Source organism: Dermacentor variabilis, chromosome 3, assembly GCF_050947875.1.
Source record: "Dermacentor variabilis isolate Ectoservices chromosome 3, ASM5094787v1, whole genome shotgun sequence".
Taxonomy (NCBI): domain Eukaryota; kingdom Metazoa; phylum Arthropoda; class Arachnida; order Ixodida; family Ixodidae; genus Dermacentor; species Dermacentor variabilis.
The window spans coordinates 90,870,480-90,891,965 of record NC_134570.1 but is presented as its reverse complement, the minus strand read 5'-3'; the positions used below and the strand labels follow the sequence as shown (position 1 = coordinate 90,891,965).

The 21,486-nt window shown below is 47.0% G+C and overlaps 1 protein-coding gene and 1 long non-coding RNA gene across 5 annotated transcripts; both read left to right on the top strand.

Moving 5' to 3' along the window:
- The first annotated feature begins 262 nt into the window (after nt 1–262).
- Nucleotides 263–19,786, top strand: LOC142574617 (Na(+)/H(+) exchange regulatory cofactor NHE-RF2-like). The gene is made up of 3 exons (XM_075683660.1): nt 263–324; nt 13,646–13,816; nt 19,478–19,786. Exons 2-3 carry the CDS (start codon nt 13,781–13,783, stop codon nt 19,784–19,786), a joined length of 345 nt encoding a protein of 114 aa, XP_075539775.1. The 5' UTR covers nt 263–324; nt 13,646–13,780.
- Nucleotides 7,732–10,424, top strand: LOC142576026 (uncharacterized). Of its 4 annotated transcripts, none has more exons than XR_012826758.1 (5): nt 7,732–7,922; nt 8,059–8,122; nt 8,195–8,518; nt 9,078–9,237; nt 10,052–10,424. It is a non-coding gene; the product is annotated as an uncharacterized LOC142576026 (long non-coding RNA). The 4 variants fall into 4 exon arrangements; XR_012826759.1 differs by having other exon boundaries at nt 7,732–8,122; nt 8,195–8,286; nt 8,413–8,518; XR_012826757.1 differs by having other exon boundaries at nt 7,732–8,122; nt 8,195–8,286; nt 8,360–8,518.
- Nucleotides 19,787–21,486: the final 1,700 nt, after the last annotated feature.

The window sequence follows — 21,486 nt, the reverse complement described above, 5'->3', positions numbered from 1 at the left end:
CCACATTGCGATGCTCATCTCCAGCAAGTGAAAATCGATCAGAGACAGTGCACAGCCCGCCGGACTCTGCGGCAAAAACGGTTGAGGGAACAGACGATTCTGCACAAGATGTAAGTTCTCAAGTAGCCGAAGCTCCCACACTCGAAGTGTCTAAACGGGGAGCCGCGAAAAGCGTCCCTCATAGTTCAAGTGCTCACGTTGTCGGCGTGTCACCGAACGCCAACGGCGTCGCGGGGAGTACTGGCGTCAGCTCGGCAGTTAAAAGCCAAGAAGACAAGGTCGGCGCGCTAAGCGTCGAGGGACCGCCTGCGAAGACACCAATGGGTAGGCGCACGAACCTCAGGGCAAGGGCCTGGGGCCACGGCGGATAGAAAAGTTGACGACAAGCCACTTTCGCAAAGTGGTGAGACCGTCTCACCGGGCAGTCCCCCCAAGCAACCTTGGCCAACTGCCGCTGCTTGGCCGATCGTCGGGAAATGATCGTCAAACGACTATATTGGCCAGCGAAGGTTGGCGAGAGGTCGGTATGACAACGGCCGCCGCCTTTACCGGCGGGCAGTCGGCAGAGGGCGTCTTGCCAACCTCTCTGTCAGACTGACTTCCGACCCGCCAGTTGGTCGCCGGCTCGGTACGATGGCAACGCGTCGGACCGACGCCCGAGGCCGATGAGTAGCATAATTTAATTTTTATATCAATTCCTGTCTGTCGGTCTATACTTATAAAGTTCTCACTAGGGAAATTTATTATAGGTGAAGGTAATACATTGTTATGCTTACAGAATTTATACTTTTCGTGACTATTACATATACACAGCTGCATTATAGCGCAATGCGTTCAGAAACAGCGACATATGTGTGCGGGACCGTTTTCTGAAGCAATATGAAACTCGTTGAACGCGTAAATATGTGAATTAACCTGCCATGCTTCTTTAAGGGAAATTCTCGGGATGCTTGCAAGGATTAATTCTGTAAACATGCGGAATTTCACGTGGGCTGTGGTATATATTATGAATTTTCGCTAATTCTTTTTTACTGTAATTTAAACACTAAACTTCTAGAAATATTTGGGGTTTAACAAAGCAAACGTCACTAAATTAAACTTGTACCTACCGCCCTAAACATGGCCTCCGAGATGCCATCATAGAGCGCCGACGAATCTCTGGGGCGGAGCGCTGAAGCGGTTAGTGCGACCAGACATCGCATCGCTCTGTTACCGCTGCCCTCGGCGCGCTGCCACATTCGCTGCACTGCTAGTTTTCCTCCTACTCCCTCCCACAAGCGTCTCCTCTCCACAAACGTCACCCCCCTCTTCCACCCGGACTCTTCGCCTCCGCGCCAAGAGGTGCAACACAGAGGCGCCTTCCCCACCCAGTGCATTCAGCCACCACTAAAAAGAGACGCGTTTTACGATGCTTGGCATCTTTCTTTGCCTCCCTCAAGCTCCTTTTTGCATCAACTAATAGCGCTTTCACTCGTGTGAACGACAAGTGCACCAGAACATACGTATGCTCAGCCTGAAGTTAACTTATGCGAATTATTACAGACTGTGGAGCTAGGAGTCCTTGAATTCCGCTCAGCAGGCAGTACCGAGCGGTGATGCTTTCATTCCCAAACAGAAAAAACTAATGCAGGCCTTGCTCCACAGTGAATTTTTTCTATTTCATTTATCACGGCAAGACTATTCGTATCCTCCTCTTTTGTATATTTGACGTAAGGAAAGTGTCAGAAAACTAGTTAAACATCTATTTACTACAGCTGGCGCAGATATATTGTTTACTCAAAATGAATTGGTCCGATATGAATTCACAATTTAAAATTTCGGAAGAACATGCGCGACGAGGTGATAACACTGAACGCACGCTGAGCATTTGCCAAAAGGCGAACGCGAATTGTATTGAACCAAGAATAGAACTACGGTTAGGAAAATGCATATTATGTGGAAACCGCTGGAAACAAAAAAACAGTGGCGCAAGAAAAAAAGAGGACTAGAAACAGAATGAGCCCTGTGTCCTCGTCTTTCACGCCATGATGTTTCCCATGAGCCAAATAGCCCAAGCAAACGTTATGCGACATACTAAGAATTAACTTCCCCTAATAAAAGTGCTGATGTCTTCATTTTGCAGGAGATGACTGGGGAGCGCCAGGGGTTTTCTGTTCCTGCTTTGCTACGGGACTGTGAAACGTAAATGCATCAATAGTATAACTTCGGTGTTGCACCTACAGCAACACAATCTCGAAATCTTCTCAGCCAATCTTTTCTTCCTTTTAGTAGAAATGATTTGGCTGCTACGACGGCGCAATTCATCTGCTACGGCACCGAGTCCCACTACCCATTCTCTAAATTTTTGTTTCTTCTTTCAAGAAATGGTTTGCCAAAGGCTCGAGGATCCCTTTTTACGAGTGCGTCCCAGCAAGACTTTCTCTGTTGCACGCTTCTGCAGGAGCACTTCGCGCTCGCCCAGGTTTTCTCGCATAGTTTCCGCGTGGGCGATTTTCAAATAGCAATGCAAGGTTTTCCCTCATGGTGCGGGCTGCCGATTTGACACTCGGCACGCCGCTTGCCGGTTTTCCAGTTGGGCTGGCAAGCGCTCTGTTAGGCACTCATACATAACAGACAACTGTATCCTCGCAGTAAGCGCGTTTCTCTTCGGTGCAACAAAAAATACGTTCCTTCATAAAAAATCTAACACGTATGATTTCGGCTCATATACAGCACACCGACCTCTTAATGGAATAGTGCTTTATGTTCAGATTCATGATTTATCATTCGCTATGTGCCACTGGCTGCGCGCAATTCAGTCTAATCCTTCAGACTGAGCATGTGCCATCTTCTTCGGGTGATTCGTGACGGACGGCGCGGCGCTGCTCGAGACTGTGAAGTCTCCTTTCTTTTCGAACTCGCGCTGCTGCTTGCGGACGGAATGCTTTTCTCCGGAGCCTGAGGGGACGAAACTTGTTCTGGCCTTTTTTTTCTTTCTTTTTCAGCTTCTTCTTGGATCACTGGTAAAGAAAGTTGTGAGTTCGGCGGCAAGCGAACCGCCTGGTTTCCGCGACCCCGAATGTAAAGACGAACACAGCCCCCTCACTCCCCCCACCAACACGTCGCGCGAGAGCAGGCGGGGACCATTCATGCCGTGCAGGCGGCGATCATGTTACAGCGGGGCTGGGGAGAGGAGCGGGCTCCCTGCCGCCGAAACGCGCCGGCGCGCGTATACTACTCCTTGCCCCGCAAAACACACAGTGGAAAGTGCGTGATATATCCTAAGAATTTGAAAAGGCGGTAGCGCAAGAAGACACGGACGGAGACGAGAGGACAAGGATGGGTGCTGAACTTCCAAAAACATTTATTGTGAATGAATCACGAATATATACATGCTGTCCGAGCCCGGTGTAATCATCTGCGCATTCGTTAATATGCCAACTATTTGTCTGACAGCGTGATGGATGCCATGTTGACACATCCCCATGCTTACACAGCTTTTTTTTCTCTCCTCCATCGATGATGGAAATAAAGTTCAAGTTCACTTCTAGAAATCGGTTCAGATTCTGCGATTTCCCGTATAACACGAGTTTTACTCTTCTTAATAACGAAAGTGTTTACAAGGTCGGGCGAACAGTCCCTGCAAGTCAGACAATGACTTGCCAGAAAACCTTCGAAATCTTTTCCTTCACGTGGATTTTTTTACATTGTTTGCGTGCTTCCTTAACCTATCATTAACACATCTCCCAGTATGGCCAATGTACACTATTCCGCACCTTAAAAGAATTTCATAGACTACCCCTTATGCGTATTCAATAAAAGGCGGCCTGTGCTTTATGCCGCAGTCAAGTTACTGGCTTGCTTCCGGGTCGGTCATTCTACAAAGCTTTTACAGCTTATGGGGAGCAGCGAACACTCGTAACGCTGAGCCACCTTTTCCAAATTGTGGGATAGTGTGTGAACGTAAGGTATCACAGCTACATTCTGCCTACGCTGTGCGCGGGTTTCGCACGTTTGTGGCTTTGTGCGCATATTTCTCAGCAGGTTCCCTGCAGTGTTCTTAGCAAAAAAAAAAAAAGAAAAAAGAAAGCCCTCCTCCATTGCACCCTGTGAAAGTGGATGTACAACGAAACGATTGCCGACGTTAGACGACGTTACTCAGAAACCAACCACCACTACACCACAAGCGACGTACGTAACGCGGGCACGCATGTATACGGAAGTGCAGCATACATGGCCCCCGCCAAGCGCAAGAGCCTTATGGAACTAAATGAATCTTTGAGGGTAAATTGTCAGAAAATGCGTAAAATACAACTTAAGCACAAGCTTCAGACATGGTAACTTCGGATTGCAAATCGAGTATGCGGGAAAACATAATTCTGTTACGCGGAAACTAAAAGACAAAGCCCTTTTCTAGCTGCCATTTGAGGTCTGTCTGAGTGGCCACGGCCGGTAGGTGGCGGTACCTCAGATTAGTACCACAGAGAAAGGCGGAAAAAAAAAGCGAGCTCGCCATGCAATAGGCTGCATAAACATGCAGGGCGCCAGAAGAAAGGAAAAGCGCTTTTAAATTGAGGAGCAGTTAAATAGAGAACAAATCGGGGTGTATGCGATTATAAAAAACGCACCTTAGAGACTTAAAAGATGCACCAGTCATTGAGAATTATGTTTGGGAAGGTTGCAACAGAACTAAATCGAAAGGAAAGGGAGGGGGGCCGGAATGTTCAAATGGGAAAAAGCATATTCAAAGTGTCAAGGGCATCTTTGGTTTTCAGGCACAATGAGTGGAAATAAAACTTGGCTGGGCTTAACGTATTTATGAACGAGAAAACATTGCAGAGAGAAGAACCAAGGCTTAGCGGAATGCCTAAGTGCTGATATTAGGCGTTTTCGGAAATAATGCCGAAATTACCCTGTTAGGTGACATGAATGCCCACATACAGGATCTAGACGTTTATACCGACAACAACAGGAAGTTATTGCTGGACCTTTGTGAGCAACGTAACCTCGTTATCGTAATTGCGGGCCGTAAATCTGATGGTCAGATCAGATGGGAAGTTGGAAATAGGCAATCGACTATTGGTTACTGTCTGATGACGGAAGATATTTATGATAAGTTCAGATCAGTTGAGATAAGTTGAGCCATTGGCGAGTAAGACTGTAGTAACACAAGGACTGGCCATAAACGCACCATTTTGAAAATGGGATATGTAGTTGTGAAGGAGAGCACGGAGCGAAGAATGGCCAGTCCAAATTTGAACGCTCAACAAATAACAAATATAGCCGCGGGAGTCGAGAAAGAACACGGCAAATGGCCAAGCAAAAAGTGGGAATACAGTGAGCTTCTAAATGTAATGACGAGAGAAATTAGGAAGGAGAAGCAACACGTTTGTTGGAAAACAAAAAGGAAGTCAAAAAAGCTGGTGGAACAGCGTGATACCTGAAGCATGATGCATGATGCGCATGCATCATGCATCATGCTTGTGCGCATGCGCACTTCGTGTAATATATATATATATATATATATATATATCGTTTTTTTTTGTGAGACCGAAAGTCCCCTCTCATGTTATATTAGTGGTCGCGTCATTTTGTGCATGTACGCTAAGCGTTTAATTAGTTTTTTAGTGACGTGCCACAAGGGACCATGCACACTGTCCGACAGCCGCTGAGCCAATTCGTATATTTAAGAAGCTGTGTTGGTGCAGCTTAGTCTTGCAGAGGCCGCCAAATTTAATGTCTTGTCATCGGTCACAAGAAAAGCTAGCATAATAAAGTAACGGGGCACGAAAGGTCTTCACGAGTGGTTCAGGCAGCAATTGAACAACACTTTGAAATTGAACCTTCAGGCCATGCGTTCACACGCGCCAGTGCGTTCCGACAGGCTGCGCAGTGCTTTGAAGAAGTGAGAGGCAGCAATTTTTTGTTGTTGTTGCTTTTGCGTAACAAATGTTGAAGGACGAACATATATAATGACGGAATATATACCAGCTATACAAAAGCGATGACGGCGGTTCATCACACGGGGAAAAACAGCAACCATCACATACAGACGTTAGTGACAGTTCATCTGGCAGTTAGATCACCTTCCGGCTAAAGGATGGTTCTGTGTTTTGTTCTGGACTGATAGAACTCTAGTAATTAGAGTGAATAATGAAATCAGAATCAAATTTATTTTCGCCATATATGCGGGTGCGCATGCAACGACCACTATTATGAGAGCAAGAGTACGTGGAGACCAGTGTGCAAGTCGCAAGAAGAAGACATATCGCGTAAGTATTACATTTGCTTTACCAAAAAGCACAAGATTTCAATACTTCAAAAACGGATATGTTTGCAACACTATTGTGTCGTTCATTATTGCTTTCTTCTTTTGTAGTTAAACTATCGAGAAAATAACTATTTAACGGGGAACAAAATTTAATCAAGTGGATATTGCATTAGACAGTTCTCGTAATAGTCATCTGAACTGCAGAAAGAGTCAAGCAAAATTGTTCGCGAACGGCGCGTTAATTGTAAACGGCCCTGTCGCAGCACAGAAAAAATCTTCAAACGAACTAAGCGCAGGCGACTCGTGGACTATACAGTTCTAGGAAACATTTCAGTTGGATGTTTTCTCTGGGAAGGGTGAAAGAAACGATTATACGAAGGCGAATTGTGAAGAGATGTCAAAATCTGCAATTTTTCTAGCTATTGTCGATTCGTCTAAGAATAATTAAGGCTGCATGCCAATCAATGTAAATCATAAAATAGAGCATTTCTGCTGTCGACGTGGATTTGATTGGGAAGAACTAGAGTTAGATCAAATTCTTCCAATTTTCGCTCAATTAACTAATGACGTTCAACAATCAAGCAGTTAAGAATTAATAAATTCATGGTATATCATGAGTGTTTTTTCAAGCGCCGTCTCCTGTGAAGCATATCTACCATTTTCGTGCAAAGCTCTCTGGAAAGCGTATTGACTGTGTATGCATGCATGCACCTATCGAACTTCGTGCACATATAGACGTGATGCTTTGACGATAAATACTTATTAAAATTCAAATTATTTATTTCTGCCTTGTAAAGGTACAGACAGCAGAGGCGCAGAAAAAGCTGTCAGATACAGATTGACAAAGCCGCAGCCCCCTTTCGCTTGGCAGAGCCTTTACAGCGACACTTTTAAAACAAAGACAATTGCACCCGGTAATAACAGGTATACAATACTGAGCAAGTACAAAAGGAAACCAATCAAGATTATACGATATTTGTACAATACTCCCAAACAAGAAAACAGAACCTACATGCTAACGTACATAGCACCCAAAGTACTGTTCGACGCGTTGAAGAGGTCAAAATTATTGTTCACATAAGGTATATACATATTAGTATAGAGCTACCAATCCCTGCAAAATATAGAACGCAGATTTTCATTACACACACGCACGCACGCACGTGCACAGCACACACACCAAAAGGAAACGGCAACGCGCTCACAGGAAGCGCCTGAAAAAAGAAAAAAAAGGAAAAGTGTGGGGAACCGAGGTCGTCTTGGGCTGTCGCCTCTCCCTCTCCCAGAAGGAATGAAGAGGTTCTTGGAAAGCAGGGACGGGCGATTCTCTCTGTCAGCATCAGCTCCCACCAGCGAGGACGGGGCGAGAAAGCGAAACGGGGCTTTCCTTGCTGTCTATTTTTTCTTCGTCAGGCCAACGCCGCCTGCTCACAGGGGCGCAGGCGAGTTCCCGTTAAATGGCGCGGGGGCGCAAGCAGTTGCGTGAGTTGCCGCCAAATGGCTCTGGATGCCAGCTCGTTCCGCGTCTCTTGGTAGACTAGTTGGTGCATTTCTGCTATCATGGACTGCGCATATAAACGCAAACTACACAAAAGTGACATGGACAAGAACAGCGCAAGCCCTTTCCATGCAGTGGAGCCGCCGTATCTCGCCGTTCAAGATATGCGTACTCGTAAGTGGCATTTTAATTTCACGTTGTGTAATGCATGACTGTCTTTTTCAAGTGAACAAAGGTCGCTTTGTATTGTGTAAATGGTTTTGCAACGTATGATAAACTCCTTGTTTTTCGGGCTTATTTTTTCTGACAGGAAGAAAAAAAAAGAGGCTTTACATGAGAACGGATCAAGCGTTCGAGAGTTGGGACAGGGAAATGTGAGACGTACTTTCATGTATATATTTCTAATATTATTTTTTCGTCTTGTATGCTCGTCAATTTTTCTCTAGGAAACACTGGAACGACACTGCTTAAATTGAAGGACAGTGTGCGAATGACCTGCTACGCTCGGAACTGTTATCACCATTCGGGAAGAAATCGGGTAAGACGCTTGTCTGGTTATTATTGCGGAAAAGTCATAATTAATTAGAAGTTGCTTTCGTTCCTTCCCACAGATGAAAAAACATAACTGTAAATACCTGTATGATATACGTCTGGTGCATTGCAGGTAAGAATGGATTGTGTGTGGCGCGCTTCACCGCATGTGGACTAGAGTAGACCTAGGAGCATCAGACAAGAAGACACGTATGTGAAACCCTGCGGATAGCCCATATGTAAGTTCTTCCTCAATTTTTCTTTTGTTGCATTTTCGTAGTTTACGTGTAATACTTTGTCACCGCGGTCTCGACGTTATGTATACCTATACATTTGTCTCGTGGCAGTCTGCGTGCTATTTTGTTTGTGCAACTATGTGTTGTATTCATTTATCGCGCTGCCTGGATGGTTTTTTTTTTTTCACTGATATTCCGACCAAAGTCGGTAAACCTATCCTTCCTGTCCTCATGTTTCCTTGGGCGGCTCTAAAGCGTATCTTAGAGGAATATTTAGCTTCAGATTCCAGCATGGAACAGATGGTGAATGACATGCTGTGTTTTCTTTTTAGAGAAACTATGTATTCATGTTTAATATTTGGTTGATTTTCATTTTGTCATTCATACAATACCGCAGCCATATGCCATTCTGTCATAGAACGTTGTTTCTAGATATATTTGTTTTATGTGGTTAAAACATTTAAAACGAGAGCGTTTCTTATCCTGGCCATTATTTTTTACAGACCACGATAACCACGTATTTGGATGTCTGGTTTAACTCTACGTGCGCTGGTTCGTGCAGGTGAACTTTTTTTCCAGATACGGAGGAACGGACACCGGTCGTGCCGTGAGCACTATTCTGCAGGGCATACTTACAAATGAAGCTGCACTGCAGTTCAGCTGGAAAGGGTCGTAGGGGAGGAAGCACGCCATCGTGAAGCTCATGGCCATCACGAATATAAGTGAGAAATATGGCATAACAATCAGCTTTCTAGTGCACGTTGCGAACATCGGTACCAATTGCATGCTTAGTTTCTTTTTCTTCATTCAAACAAGCTGCTGCTTATTGCATCTTGCTGCGTCCAGTATTAGCATTTTCTTTAATAAAATAATGCCGTAATAAGTGAGTTCTACTTGCGGCGTCCATATTTTGCCACTGCTTTTGAGGAGTTTGTTTTGCTTCACCATATAATATATGCTGTATATGCTGTTTCTGCTTTAACCCATGTATGCTAACTGTTTTCTGCAAAACATAGACCTATAATCGTTGCCATCATGTCAGCAAGTATATGTATCATGCCATAAGCTTCCCCTCTTGCCTCTCCACATTTACCTATTCACCTCCTTGTGCCGCTTGGCGCGCTCCGGGCTCCGGCGCGTTCTTTGTCTCAGCGTTTCAACTCGGCTGTTTTATGCAGTGCTCACGGGAAGCAACAAGACCTATCGTGGTGTAAATAGCCGCGCTACCTATAGACACAGTAGCCACTGTGTATGCGTGTTTTGCTATGGTTCCGTGTTCAGTTCCCCCTATTGCTAACGACATATAAATTACCAACTATCCGGTACTTACACGATTTGTGTCGTCCAGCCACTCTTCCTGACAGCTTCGATACTGATTTGCACGTCACTAATATTGCTTTGTTGTCGTTTCTTTAATGTTTCGTGAATATCTAACTTACGATCTTTTTGATTGTTTCACTTCTTCAAATGGAATGCGACTCACCAACTGAACTATAGAGCGGGGGCAGCTTTCTTATATGTGCCGCTTTTTTGCAGCATTTGTGAGGAGCACGTTCCCTGACGCTTCACTAGCATCAGTGGCTGGAGTCGCAAAACGCTGGTTGGTTGGAGCAGCTGACAGGGATGGAGGCCGGAATGAAAGAAGGCGCCGTGACCCTGCTTCAAGCCCACCAAATATGAACTAGTGTTTGAAACTTGTGAACGTGTCGGTGTACATATCCAATTTAAGACAATTACAAGAAATAAAGACCTGTATCAGAATCTTTTGCCTGGCATTTATGTGGCATGAAAAGTACAAAAAAGCGTTCGCTTTCGTGTGGTACTTCTATGCCGGCCACCACACAAGCATGATGCATGATGCGCATGCTGTTGTAAATGCATGATGCAAAAGCTACGATTATTCGGGGCGTCAAAAGCAACGTCGGCTTTCAGCACCGGGCCGGTGCAATGCCGACTATTATTGTCGTCAGGGCCATGGCTGGCCCGCGTGTGGCATGCGCTCGGCTGCGTTGGCCAAATAGAATGGCCCTACGGCTGGCCGACTGACTACGTACCTAAAGCCTTGATAGGCCCTCGTATGGGACGCCGTCGGCCAAGTCGGCCACAGTGGTCGGGCCTACATCGATTGCCGACGATCGGCCGACGTTAGGCCAATGTCAATCCCCAAAGCTGGGCCGCCCTTGGTTGCCGAGGTCGGGCCAGCCGTTTTGCAGTCGGCCGGAGACGTCGGGCCGACTTTTTGCCACGGTATTTTTGTTGCTTGGGCCGGAGCCGTCTAGCATTGAGGTAGACGCGCAATGTAAGCGCCATGCTCCGACCTACCTTTTCTAGAAATCGACGGTTTCTCAAACGTCTTTTACACTCGCCACTTTAGACGTTCGAGGTCTGGCCTCTAGACGATGGGTATAGATGAACGTCCAACGAAATGCGCACTTGGGCTCGAAAAAAGTCGCGCCCGGCGGAACCATATAGATGTTATTGAAGATAATGGGATAGTAATGACAGACAATGACAGCATAGGACGTGCGTTTGCTCGATATTACGAAGCGCTTTTTGCTTCTAGACCTGTAAATCGCAGAGAGGTTTAAAGAACAATTTCTTGAGAGAATGCCACGGCGGCAAGATGACACCAGAACAGAGTTGGAATCACCCATATCACGAACGGAAGTAGAAAAGGCTGTAGATGACCTGAATCCTGGCAAGTCGCCAGGGCCTGACGGTCTGAGCGCTTCGTTTTACAAGACGTTTAAAAAAGAATTGTCTCATCTGCTTACAGTTCTTTTTAATGAGGCTTATAAACTAGATGTCCTGCCCCGTTCATTTGGGGAAGCACATACTGTATTAATACCAAAGACAGAAGAGACAGAGAAGTTAAAATTGGTTTCCTGATACAGGCCTATATCACTAATTGTGATTATAAAATCTTGATGAAAGTGCTAGCAAGGCGGCTACAGAAATAATTAAGGAATTGGTTGGTACTCACCAAACCTGGCATTATGGGGCGGTCGATTGTGACTAATATACATAAGATGTTCGTGTTGAAGTACTGCGACATTATGCAAGCAGGGGTAGCAATTCTACAGCTCTATCTAGAGAAAGCGTTTGATTGTGTACCACATGGTATTTTACTTGCCATCCTAGACCACATTAACGTCGGATCCTTCATTAGAGATGGGGTAGCTTTGGCGTACCGAAACTGCACTACGCGTTTAATTGTTATCAAGACAGTGCGCCCCCCCCCCCCATATTTACCTAAAGCGTTCTGTACGCCAGGGCTGCTCCCTGAATCCCCTTCTATTCTGTATATATGTAGAAACAATGTGCTTAGCCATCAATGAAAACAGCAGTATTCACGGCTTCAGATCAAATGTATCGGAAGTTAAAATTCTGGCGTATGCGGACGACCTCGCAGTTTGTCGTACAGATAAAGAGAGTGTAGCTGCAGCTATCGCTGTAGTGAAGGGTTTCGACAAGCTAACTGGAAGCATGGTAAACTGGGGAAAGTGCCTTGGCTTCTGGCACGGAGAATGGCCTTCCACCCACTTTAGCCAACGTCTAGTGGCAGAAGACACCCGTTAAATACCTAGGCGTCCCGCAGGAATATTACAAAAATAACGATGAGTATTGGAAAGATCAAACAAGAGAAACAGATAAAAGCGAACAAGTGAAAAGGGGGACATCTGTCGATGTATGCAAGAGCTACAGTTTGCAATCTATTTTTTTGTCGCAAAACTCTGGTACATAATGCAGGTATTGCATTGTTCAAGGGTAAATATACAGAAGTTGCACCGAATCTTTGCAGTATTTGTGTGGGCTTCGAATTGGGAACAATGCAGTCGAACGAATTTGTTCAGGCGAGTTAAAGATGGAGGTTTGGGAATGACGCACCGTTTTATAAGACAGGGCATAAACCGGTTTTTATTTTTCCACGACTTAAACGATCCTTTCTTGGGCACGGTGTGCCAAGTGAGGCTAAGGAGCGCGTTACCTGGCTCTGCAGTCTGTACAGAGAATATGAGCGGTCCTGTTTGTGGATTTCTTAAAGAAGTTATTTTAAGTGCGCGGTTCTTGTCCGTTAGATTTTCAAATGTACATTTTTCAGTGAAACGTAAAACACTGTACAAAGGTGTATGCGATGTAGGTCTCCCTGTGCCAATGCACAGGGAGACCTACATATATACACCATATACAGTGGAGGCCAGGGGCAAGACGTGCTTAAGCAGCTGAAAAGAATTGGAGTAACGCCAGGGACCAAGTCTTTCTTTTTTAAGGTTCACACGGGTACGTTGAATGTGAAAACCTTTCTAGAAGATAGTGGTTTTTTCTTACCCAGGGGCTCGCATTGCTTGAGCTGTAAGAAACCAGAAACTATAGGTCATGTATTTCTAGATTGCTGGGCGGGTGTCTTATTTTGGAATGTACTTCAGAGGACTATCAAAAAACTCTTTCCTTGAGATCCACAGGGTAATAGATATTTAGCTACAGGAAACGATGATGGACTACCTTTTGACCTTATTATGCTAGTTGACCTTCACTGTCTATGGCGTGCCCGTATGGCGGGGTATCACTGCGATCCAGATGCTCGCCCTGCACGAATGCTTTTTCGAGAATGCATGTCGAGATTTGTAGAAATTCAGAAAGCACAAGATTGTGTACCTGCGTGGCTGTCAAGGGTGGAACCCTTGACCGCGCTCAAGGAATGCTAAAATAGTCAGCCCTGTAGGGCTGACACTTGGTGCTCAAAACTTGCTAATTTATCTTGTTTTCTCAAATGTCATTTGTTGTTTGATATAGTAGTACAAAACAGGCAATAAATAAATAAAATGCTCATGGCTGAGTGGTAGCGTCTCACACTCCGGAGATCCTGGTTCGATTCCCATCTTGCAAGTTGTTTTTATTTATCAATTGCCTTCCGCCATTTTCCGCTCACGGCCGACGACACCGGCTTTTCTGCGACACGAGCTCCTTAACGCTGTCGCGTTAAAAAAAAAAAATTCAGCATTTGAATAACCACTGCACAAAAACTTCGCACAAAGAGGTTTTCGAAGTGCGCGCTGGATCTGGATAACATTTTTTTTCTTCGCTTTGCACGAATTATTCCTACTCATTCTCTTCTATATGCGCCTACAGGATGTTGTTCGCGGGCTTCGCCTCTGCTATCTTCAGAAATGGGCGAACTTCAAAGGCTACGGCTTCGAGGTAAAAACCGACGAGAAGGGCCACGGATTCCTCATCGCCAAAGTCGACATCCAGAGCCCTGCTGATATGGGCGGCTTGCGCAACGACGACAGGATCATTGAGGTACTACCTACGTGTTCCCCTGCCCGCCTTGTTTTTTTTTTCTCTCTAAGGAATATAACAGTAAGGCAAGGCGTATATATGTCCCCCGATGATAGTCATTTTACTGGAATTTTCCGTAACTCCTTCTCTCAAAAGAGGTAGTTTTAGGTTCGATAGCTTTAGAAGTAACCCTGATAGCGGACGAAATAACAGCAACGTCGCGAAAATTAGAGCTGTTTATCTGTAGTTTTCAACCGTGCACCGCTGCCAGCATGGCGAAATGCAAATTTACAGAGCGACAGTACCTGAAGTCGCCTGTAACAGAACAGCACAAAGAGCGTGATATTTTGCTCTTACGGAATAAATTCTTAGCAAGCTCAGAAGTAATACGTCGCTTTATGCAGTTAAATTGCGTTGATTTCGTAGTTCTGGAAAAATCTTAAGGTGTACGGATAAAACTAATGACCCACCGCGGACAACTGCGTCACAAAAAGTCGCATGTCAAGCTGTAGTAGTCCGTATACCACACGTTCTACCGATTAAGTTAATGCACGAAGGCTGGCAAGTGCAGTGAAGGTGAGCGTTTTTAGCAATGTTGGCCAGAATGAAGGTAGGCGCCAACCAAGGCACGATGACTACGCAGTTATGCGACAACGTTTCAGGGGCATTTGACCAGAACCTGAAAAAACTTTCTCACTCATATATTGCGTAACCCATCGAAGGGCACCAGATACGCGTAACCGATGTCGTTAGAAAGAAATAATCGATTTCAGTAGTGCCGGCAAACGTTTGATCACTGTTTTGAAACTCGTTTCAAGACTACATTCAATGCCAAGAAGGGGAGAGGTGGAGAGCACGCAGCATGCGTCTGAGGACTGGGTGGAGAATTAAAATGGCAGTCGGGTGGTTGATGCGTCTGTTCTTTATTTTGTGAAGGCCTTGCCCGCCGACATACGGCGGAGCCTGTACCACTTTAGCGGAACCTCTTTGCTTTTTCACACGCCTTCCAAGTGTCACCGTTGCTCGCTCCACACATCGCTTCGTTGCTTTTCATAGAAATATTTCGTATCTTATAAAGGAATTAAAAACAAAAACGAAAGAAAGCTATATCGAGGGTAGAGGTTATGCCAGGATAGTTCTTAACGTCGCACTCTGACGACAACGTCTCTAAGGCGGGGCCGGTGACAGTTTTGTGCCTGATCCATTCGGTATATATGCTACAAGCACGCAATGAATAGTAATTTCCAGTGCCTTTTATTTTCGAAAAGGACAGCGACGACTGCCGGTTCTCTTAGTAGCATTTTGTGGGTTCCAATTCACTTTCTAGGTTTCCTCTCCCCTCCAGATTTCTTTCCTAATTTCTATATGCAGCAAGCCACTGGCGCTGAAGGCATTGAACATTGCTGTATTGACCTGAGCTTGAATGAAATCCGCCGATCATGAAGCATGCGCTTAACTTCGTGAGCCCCATAGTCTTGTACGGCTAAACGCGCTGGGACGAGCAGGGTGACAATCTTGCGCTTGGTGCCAGTGGCGTGTTTCCGCTTTGTCAACGGCGCAGACATGCAAGATACGCGCCGTCTTCCTGACACCCGTGCGTATGCGTGACCTGCGAGAGAAAAGTGTGGGGACTGCGCCTAGGTACTACGGAGGAAAACACGCCAAGGCCCGTTTGTCCATAGCCGAGCTGCACAACGCTGCCACTGATAAATACTCCAGAATAAGCGATCCATATACTCCAGAATGAGCTATCCCTCCATTCGTCTTCTGTGGCGGAGCGGTTGCAGGGGCGCTATAACGTAAAGCTATTCCAAACTTTTCTATTCCAATTCTGCTATCAGCCTTCCACGATTGGTCAAATACTTTTTTCGACCACGCCCACTTCACCTGTCTGTCACGCGACCGCAGGAAAGCCGCGATACCTCCCCATCTGATATGATGTGTACACACTGATTATGCATGATTTGACAGAAAAAAGAAAAAAAAATATTTCTGATTCGACCCCTTTTCGCTATTAGCCCTCGGCCATTGGTAAAAAATTTTTGGGCTGCACCCACTTCCCCTGCCTGTCACGCGACGTCACAAAACCGCACAAATTCATCGCGTCAAAGTGACGTGCACGCGATAAAGTTGCATTAATATGCCGAACAAAACTGAATTTTCTTCGGAATAGCCGCAAGCTGACAGGAATAAAAGATGCTACCGCCGATCGCTGAGGTGCTGGCTACTCACACCTGCCGGAGAGCATGGGTGTATTTGCGTATAATAAAGCTTCTTGCGTGGCCGTGTAACGTTTTCGAGCCCCTTCGGCATGTTTATCACCTCATTCTGCCAACTCTTCTTTGCTGAGGGTCAGTTTTAGCGTCATTCTTAAGCTTCCGTTGCATGCCACCGTGATTTTTGACCAGCCACCACAAGCTAAGCAAGGGAAAGCCGACCAATCGCAGACGCCGGCAGCACTCTGTTCATCCGGTTATCAATTTTCAGTGCACTGGCTCTGCCCCAGTGAATCCCTCTCCACTTGGGCGTTCTCCTCACCTCTTGTCAGCCAAATAGATACGACAAGCCGCTCAGTGTAGGCAATGTTATTCGTTTTTCAAGCATACAAAAGTGACCTCCTATGAACGAGGAGAGCGTTTGATTGGTCTGTTCAGACAACCCTGCGGGTGACCGCCCGGTGCTTGCGTTGGTGGTTACGCAAATTTGACGTCAGCAGATTGGAATAGAAACATATTGGAATAGTTTTAGGTTATAGGGCCCCAGGAGCAAGCTCGTTCGAGTAGTTCGAATACGCGTTCGGAATATTTTTATAGCGTAGCTCTTGGGCGCCCGTTCCTCCGTTGAGTGTCGGCGTGCCTCGTAACCGAGCCAACGAGCACAGCGAAATATGAAAACGAACGTGGAGCGCAGCGATAGATGAAAGAAGAGAGCGTGAGGTGGGAAGCGGAGGAGGAGGCTACAGTGAAACCATGAGGTGGAAAGCGGAGGAGGAGCGGAGGGGAGATGGCTTGCGCATGCGCTGAGTTCCCGGCGGCCACAGCATCCGCAGCCGCGTGGGTGATCTCATCTACGCTGCCAAGGAGGAGGGGTCACGGGGGCGTGAGGTGGGGAGCGCTACGCTCGTCCGCGTCGTCAGCTTGATGAGGTCGGTCTGCGGTACCAGCGTGTGTAACGCGGATCACTGTTCCTTAAAGGGGTGATGGCGAGCGGCTGCGAGTAAAGCTCGATGTAACGCTCCCCTGGATGTTGTTGCCGCTGACACTGGTGGCACGATTTACCCGCGTTGACGGGCCACTCTCGTCGTTGGTGGAACGAAAGCGTCAGAAGAAAAGTATAGGGTCGCGCAAGGCGGGCTGTGCGGAGGCGACGGCTACGATATGGCGTCAGGGTAGCGTGCGTCTTCTGTATAGAAACAAGGCGCTGAATGAGCGGAGCTCTGTCTGCGGCGGCTGCGATGAATAGCGCCCACGCGTTGCCCACGCACTGCCTCTCGCGATCTCCTGATTAGCGAGGCAGTGGCGCCAGACGTCGCCCTGTCTGCAACGTGCCGCACGAGAAGAATTGTCCGCACCTACGCTACTCATAGCGTTCCCTTCCTAACAAAACCGCGTACCTATATAATCATAATACAAAATATTGACACGCGAAATAAAAACGCGTATGGAGCTGCGCTAAAATTTTGCATTAGGGAGTATCGTAATCATCGCAGAATTCTCTATATGTGACAAACCACACATGCGCACAAACGTCGGACAAAGCTGGTGCAGCCCTCGCGTGTCTGTGTCCTTGAAAAAAAAGAATGGAAATACGCGCCTCAATGCGCCGCGGTGAGGTAACAGCACGAAGGTCTTTCGCATTTGCTAACGGCCACTTGCTGGCCGCTGTTGGCTCGACCCCTCATTGCTGCACGCACATGCACGCGCTCTTCATCGCGCCCTCCTCCACCCCGCTACTTCCGCTGCTTTCTGGGCGCCTACTCTCCTTGCTCCACTCGCCGATGCGGGTTCGCGCTCCACAAAGAGACGTGGCTCGGTTACGCTAGCTGCGCTATGTTGGAAATATGACTGTGCCTTGAAATATAAGAATTGGAATTAGAAAGTATTATGCGTAAGACGAGCGTAAGAAAGCAAAGGCTCTACAGAGGCAACAAAGGTATCCGATGCGTACCGAAGCGACGGATCGACGAGATACGTGCGGCCGTGAAGCGCGAGCAGCAAGAAATGCTACGTGCGGCCGAAGAACAGCGGCACACCAAGCGAAAGGCCTGTGAATGAACAGGCGGCCGAGACGAAGCGGCGCCGATTAGACAGCGTGGAACGTAGATGCATACTTTCAAGAGTATATGCTGAAGACGAATTTGGTCCGGAATTTGTTGTCTGCGACCCTCTGGTTCTTATCGCACGTCGCCAGGGTGTCACGGCCCGCACATGGTTCTCGAACGAGTGCTTCCCCGGGAGAACGTAATTTCTTTCGGACTTTGCTCCACGTACAAGCGGAGAAATGCTTCGTATTGACCTGGGTAATCATCGACGATGGTTTCTGCCGCACTTTTTTTCTACTTGAAATATTGCTGCATTATTAAAATTTAGCCTCCCTTCGCACCATTTAATCGAACACACCGTAATTACTTTTTCGAACGCCTTGGTGTCTCTTCGCACTACGCACAAGGCGCACAACCGTCGGGCAAAATGCGAGAAAGAAGCTCTTGTACTGCGACGTGCTGATAATCATCGTCCGCCAAGTTCCCGCTGAGGCGGTGGTCATGGAACTGATCTTCGGCAAAAGGCTGTCAAAATAGGACGCGGGAAGACATCTCAACCCTAATTTTGACTTATTTTTTGTGCGAACATACTAGATGAAAGTTATGGTACCGTGAGTGGAGTGGCTGTGCCGAATCTTTTTCCATATTTTGTTGCTTCTCATAGGACAACAATGTGTACAGGACAAATGCGCTTAGAAGAAAACAAGTGTACTAAACGGTCTTAGTAAAATGGTAAGGAGGACGATGGAAAGTTGTAGGAAAAAGTACGTATTTTATCAAGATGCTCTTGCGTGATTGTGGAGATCAGTTAATTAGATATCATATGTTACGTATGGTACGATGTAGACAAACCTCATCATTTACTTTAAGTTTGAAAGAACTCCACAAAATGTACAGACCTGTGATCATATATTTAACAGCCCTGACACACTCTAGAGTTGGACTTTGGATTATGCGCTAATTCTACCGAGAGGTACCAGCAACAAGCTTTTCGAAAGCCGGTCGGTGTCTAGAAATATACAATGACGGTGGATCATCTGTAAGTGATCCACTTTAAATAAGGTAAAGAAATAAATTGCACAACCGCACAATTATTCTTGGCCATGATATGAAACCAATCCATCCGCTTCACGGTGAGACTCGTTCTAACGCCTCAGCTGACCAGGACGCAAGCAGATGTCCACGGTCTCTCTTTGCCACTTTCTGAACTCCTCATTAGCTCAGGCGATCGAGAGACTACCTCCCTCTCGTACTGGTCCCGGATGTAGATCCCGGACCAACTGAGGTGCTTACTTGTTTAGGGGACCTATTGACTTTCTTCTGAGCGTTATTCTGTGGTTGGATCGAGTTTGACTGTGTTCCGTTGCATGAGAGCTATGTCCAGAATTCCGAGCATATTTCAGTCTGCATGCGGGACGCAGGTCAACGGGAAGTCGGTGAACGGCAAGACGTACCAGGAAGTACTCGGCCACATCCATGAGGACCCGACCAAAGTGCAGCTGCTGGTCATTGATCATGAGACGGACCAGGAGTTTGCGAGACGCCATGAGGTGCCGAGCAGAAAGTCTCGCAGTTTGGTGCGCAAAGCGGCGCCTGCCGAGATGCCACGCCTGACCATTGCCCGAGAGCGCAAGCAAGTGGTGAGCTTCACACCGGGCCTTCTCTTAGCAATACACAAAAAGGCGCAGTTTCGCCCGAAAGGCGAAGCATCGATTACGATAGCAAACTAGCAAACAGCCATACGAACTAAGGATAGTACTTTCATCGGCCGTATTAACTTGTAAACATCCGCTTGCTAATTCAATTAATAAGCAGGATGTCAGCGTGCACTATAAACAAGAGCACATCACACTCGATGACTGCTGACATTTTCTGTGAAAACGCTGGCGTGAGTAAACGTGGCAGCAGCAGCGAGCGAAGTGACGTGTTCGTGGTGTCTATCGCTTCAACGCAAAGCAAGCGGTGAGAAAACACAGAACGCACGAAGGTACGAGCCGCCGACGCACCTAGACTATGCCCTTCCCCACCCCCCTCAACGCCGTACGCTCTCGAGGTACAGCCGCGCGACCGAGCGCAGCCGCCACATGCGCAGTTGCAGCCGTAGAGAACGCCGCGCCCCTCCCTCCGCTCCCCCCCCCCCCCGGGCGCCTCGCAATGTTGACTGCCTGGCGCGCGAGAGAGGACGGCGCACTTGCTCTGAATTCGCATTCGTCCCTTTCCAGCGAGCGAGATTGAGCCGCGGGCGTCGGCTCCGCTCGCAGGCTTTCACTCGCAGATACAGCGTAGGGCGTGCGGCGACGGCGTTATCGCCAGTGGACTTTATCGGGAACCTCACGGCGACGCCTACGCCGACGGTGACGCCAACGGCAGAAATGGATCTGAAGTGTCCATCCCTATATTGCAAAAACCAGCGTCTTCCGGGGCACTATAACGTAAAGCTATTCGAAACTTTTCTATTCCAATTCTGCAATCAGCCCACCGCGATTGGTCAAAAACGTTTTTCGACCACCCCCACTTCACCTGTCTGTCACGCGACGTCCCGAAAACCGGGGTAGCTCCCCATCTGATATGATTGTACATAATGATTATGCATAACATGACTAAAGAAACAGTTATTTCTGATTCGACGGCTTTTTGCCATTAGCCCTCGGCTATGGGTAAAAATTTTCGTGCTGCACGCACTTTACCTACCTCTCGCGCGACGTCACAAAACCGCAAAAGCTTATCGTGTCAAAGTCACGCGTACGCGTTAAAGATGCATGAATATGCCGAACAAAACTGAATTTTCCTCTGAATAGCCGCAGGCTACCCCGTTCCGAAAGGAATAAGAGATGGCTGCCGCCGATCGCTCCGGCACTCCTACTCGCTCCTGCCGGAGAGCATGGGCTTATTTGAGTGCAATAAAACTTTTTGCGTGGCCGTGTAACGTTTTCGAGAACTTTCGGAACGTTTACGACCTCGTTCTGCCAACTCTTCTTTGCTGAGGATCCTTTTTAGCGCCATTCTTAAGCTTCAATTGCATGCCGCCGCGATTGTCGACAAGTCAGCGCAAGCTAAGTAAGAGAAAGCGGACCAATCACAGACGCCGGCACCACCCTCTTCATCCGGTTATCGATATTCAATGCAGCAGCTCGGCCCCATCGAATCCCTCTCCACTTAAGCATGCTCCTCACCTCTTGTGAGCCAATTACATAAGATAAGCCGCACAGTGCAGGCAATGTTATTCGTTTTTCAAGGAAACAAAAGTGACCTCCTATGAACGAGGGGAGCATTTGATTGGTTTGTTCAGAGAACCCTGCGGGTGACCGTCCGATGCTTGCGTCGGCGCTTACGCAAATTTGACGTCAGGAGATTGGAATAAAACATATTGGAATAAAACTTATTGGAATAGTTTTACGTTATACGGCCCCCAGTGCCTTCCAGTGTGAAG

Excerpts from the sequence above, each read along its gene's own strand:
- LOC142574617 (XM_075683660.1), top strand. The coding sequence starts at position 13,781 with ATGGGCGGCTTGCGCAACGACGACAGGATCATTGAG. Across the intron at positions 13,817-19,477 it reads ACGACGACAGGATCATTGAG|GTCAACGGGAAGTCGGTGAA; the intron begins GTACTACCTACG and ends TGCGGGACGCAG.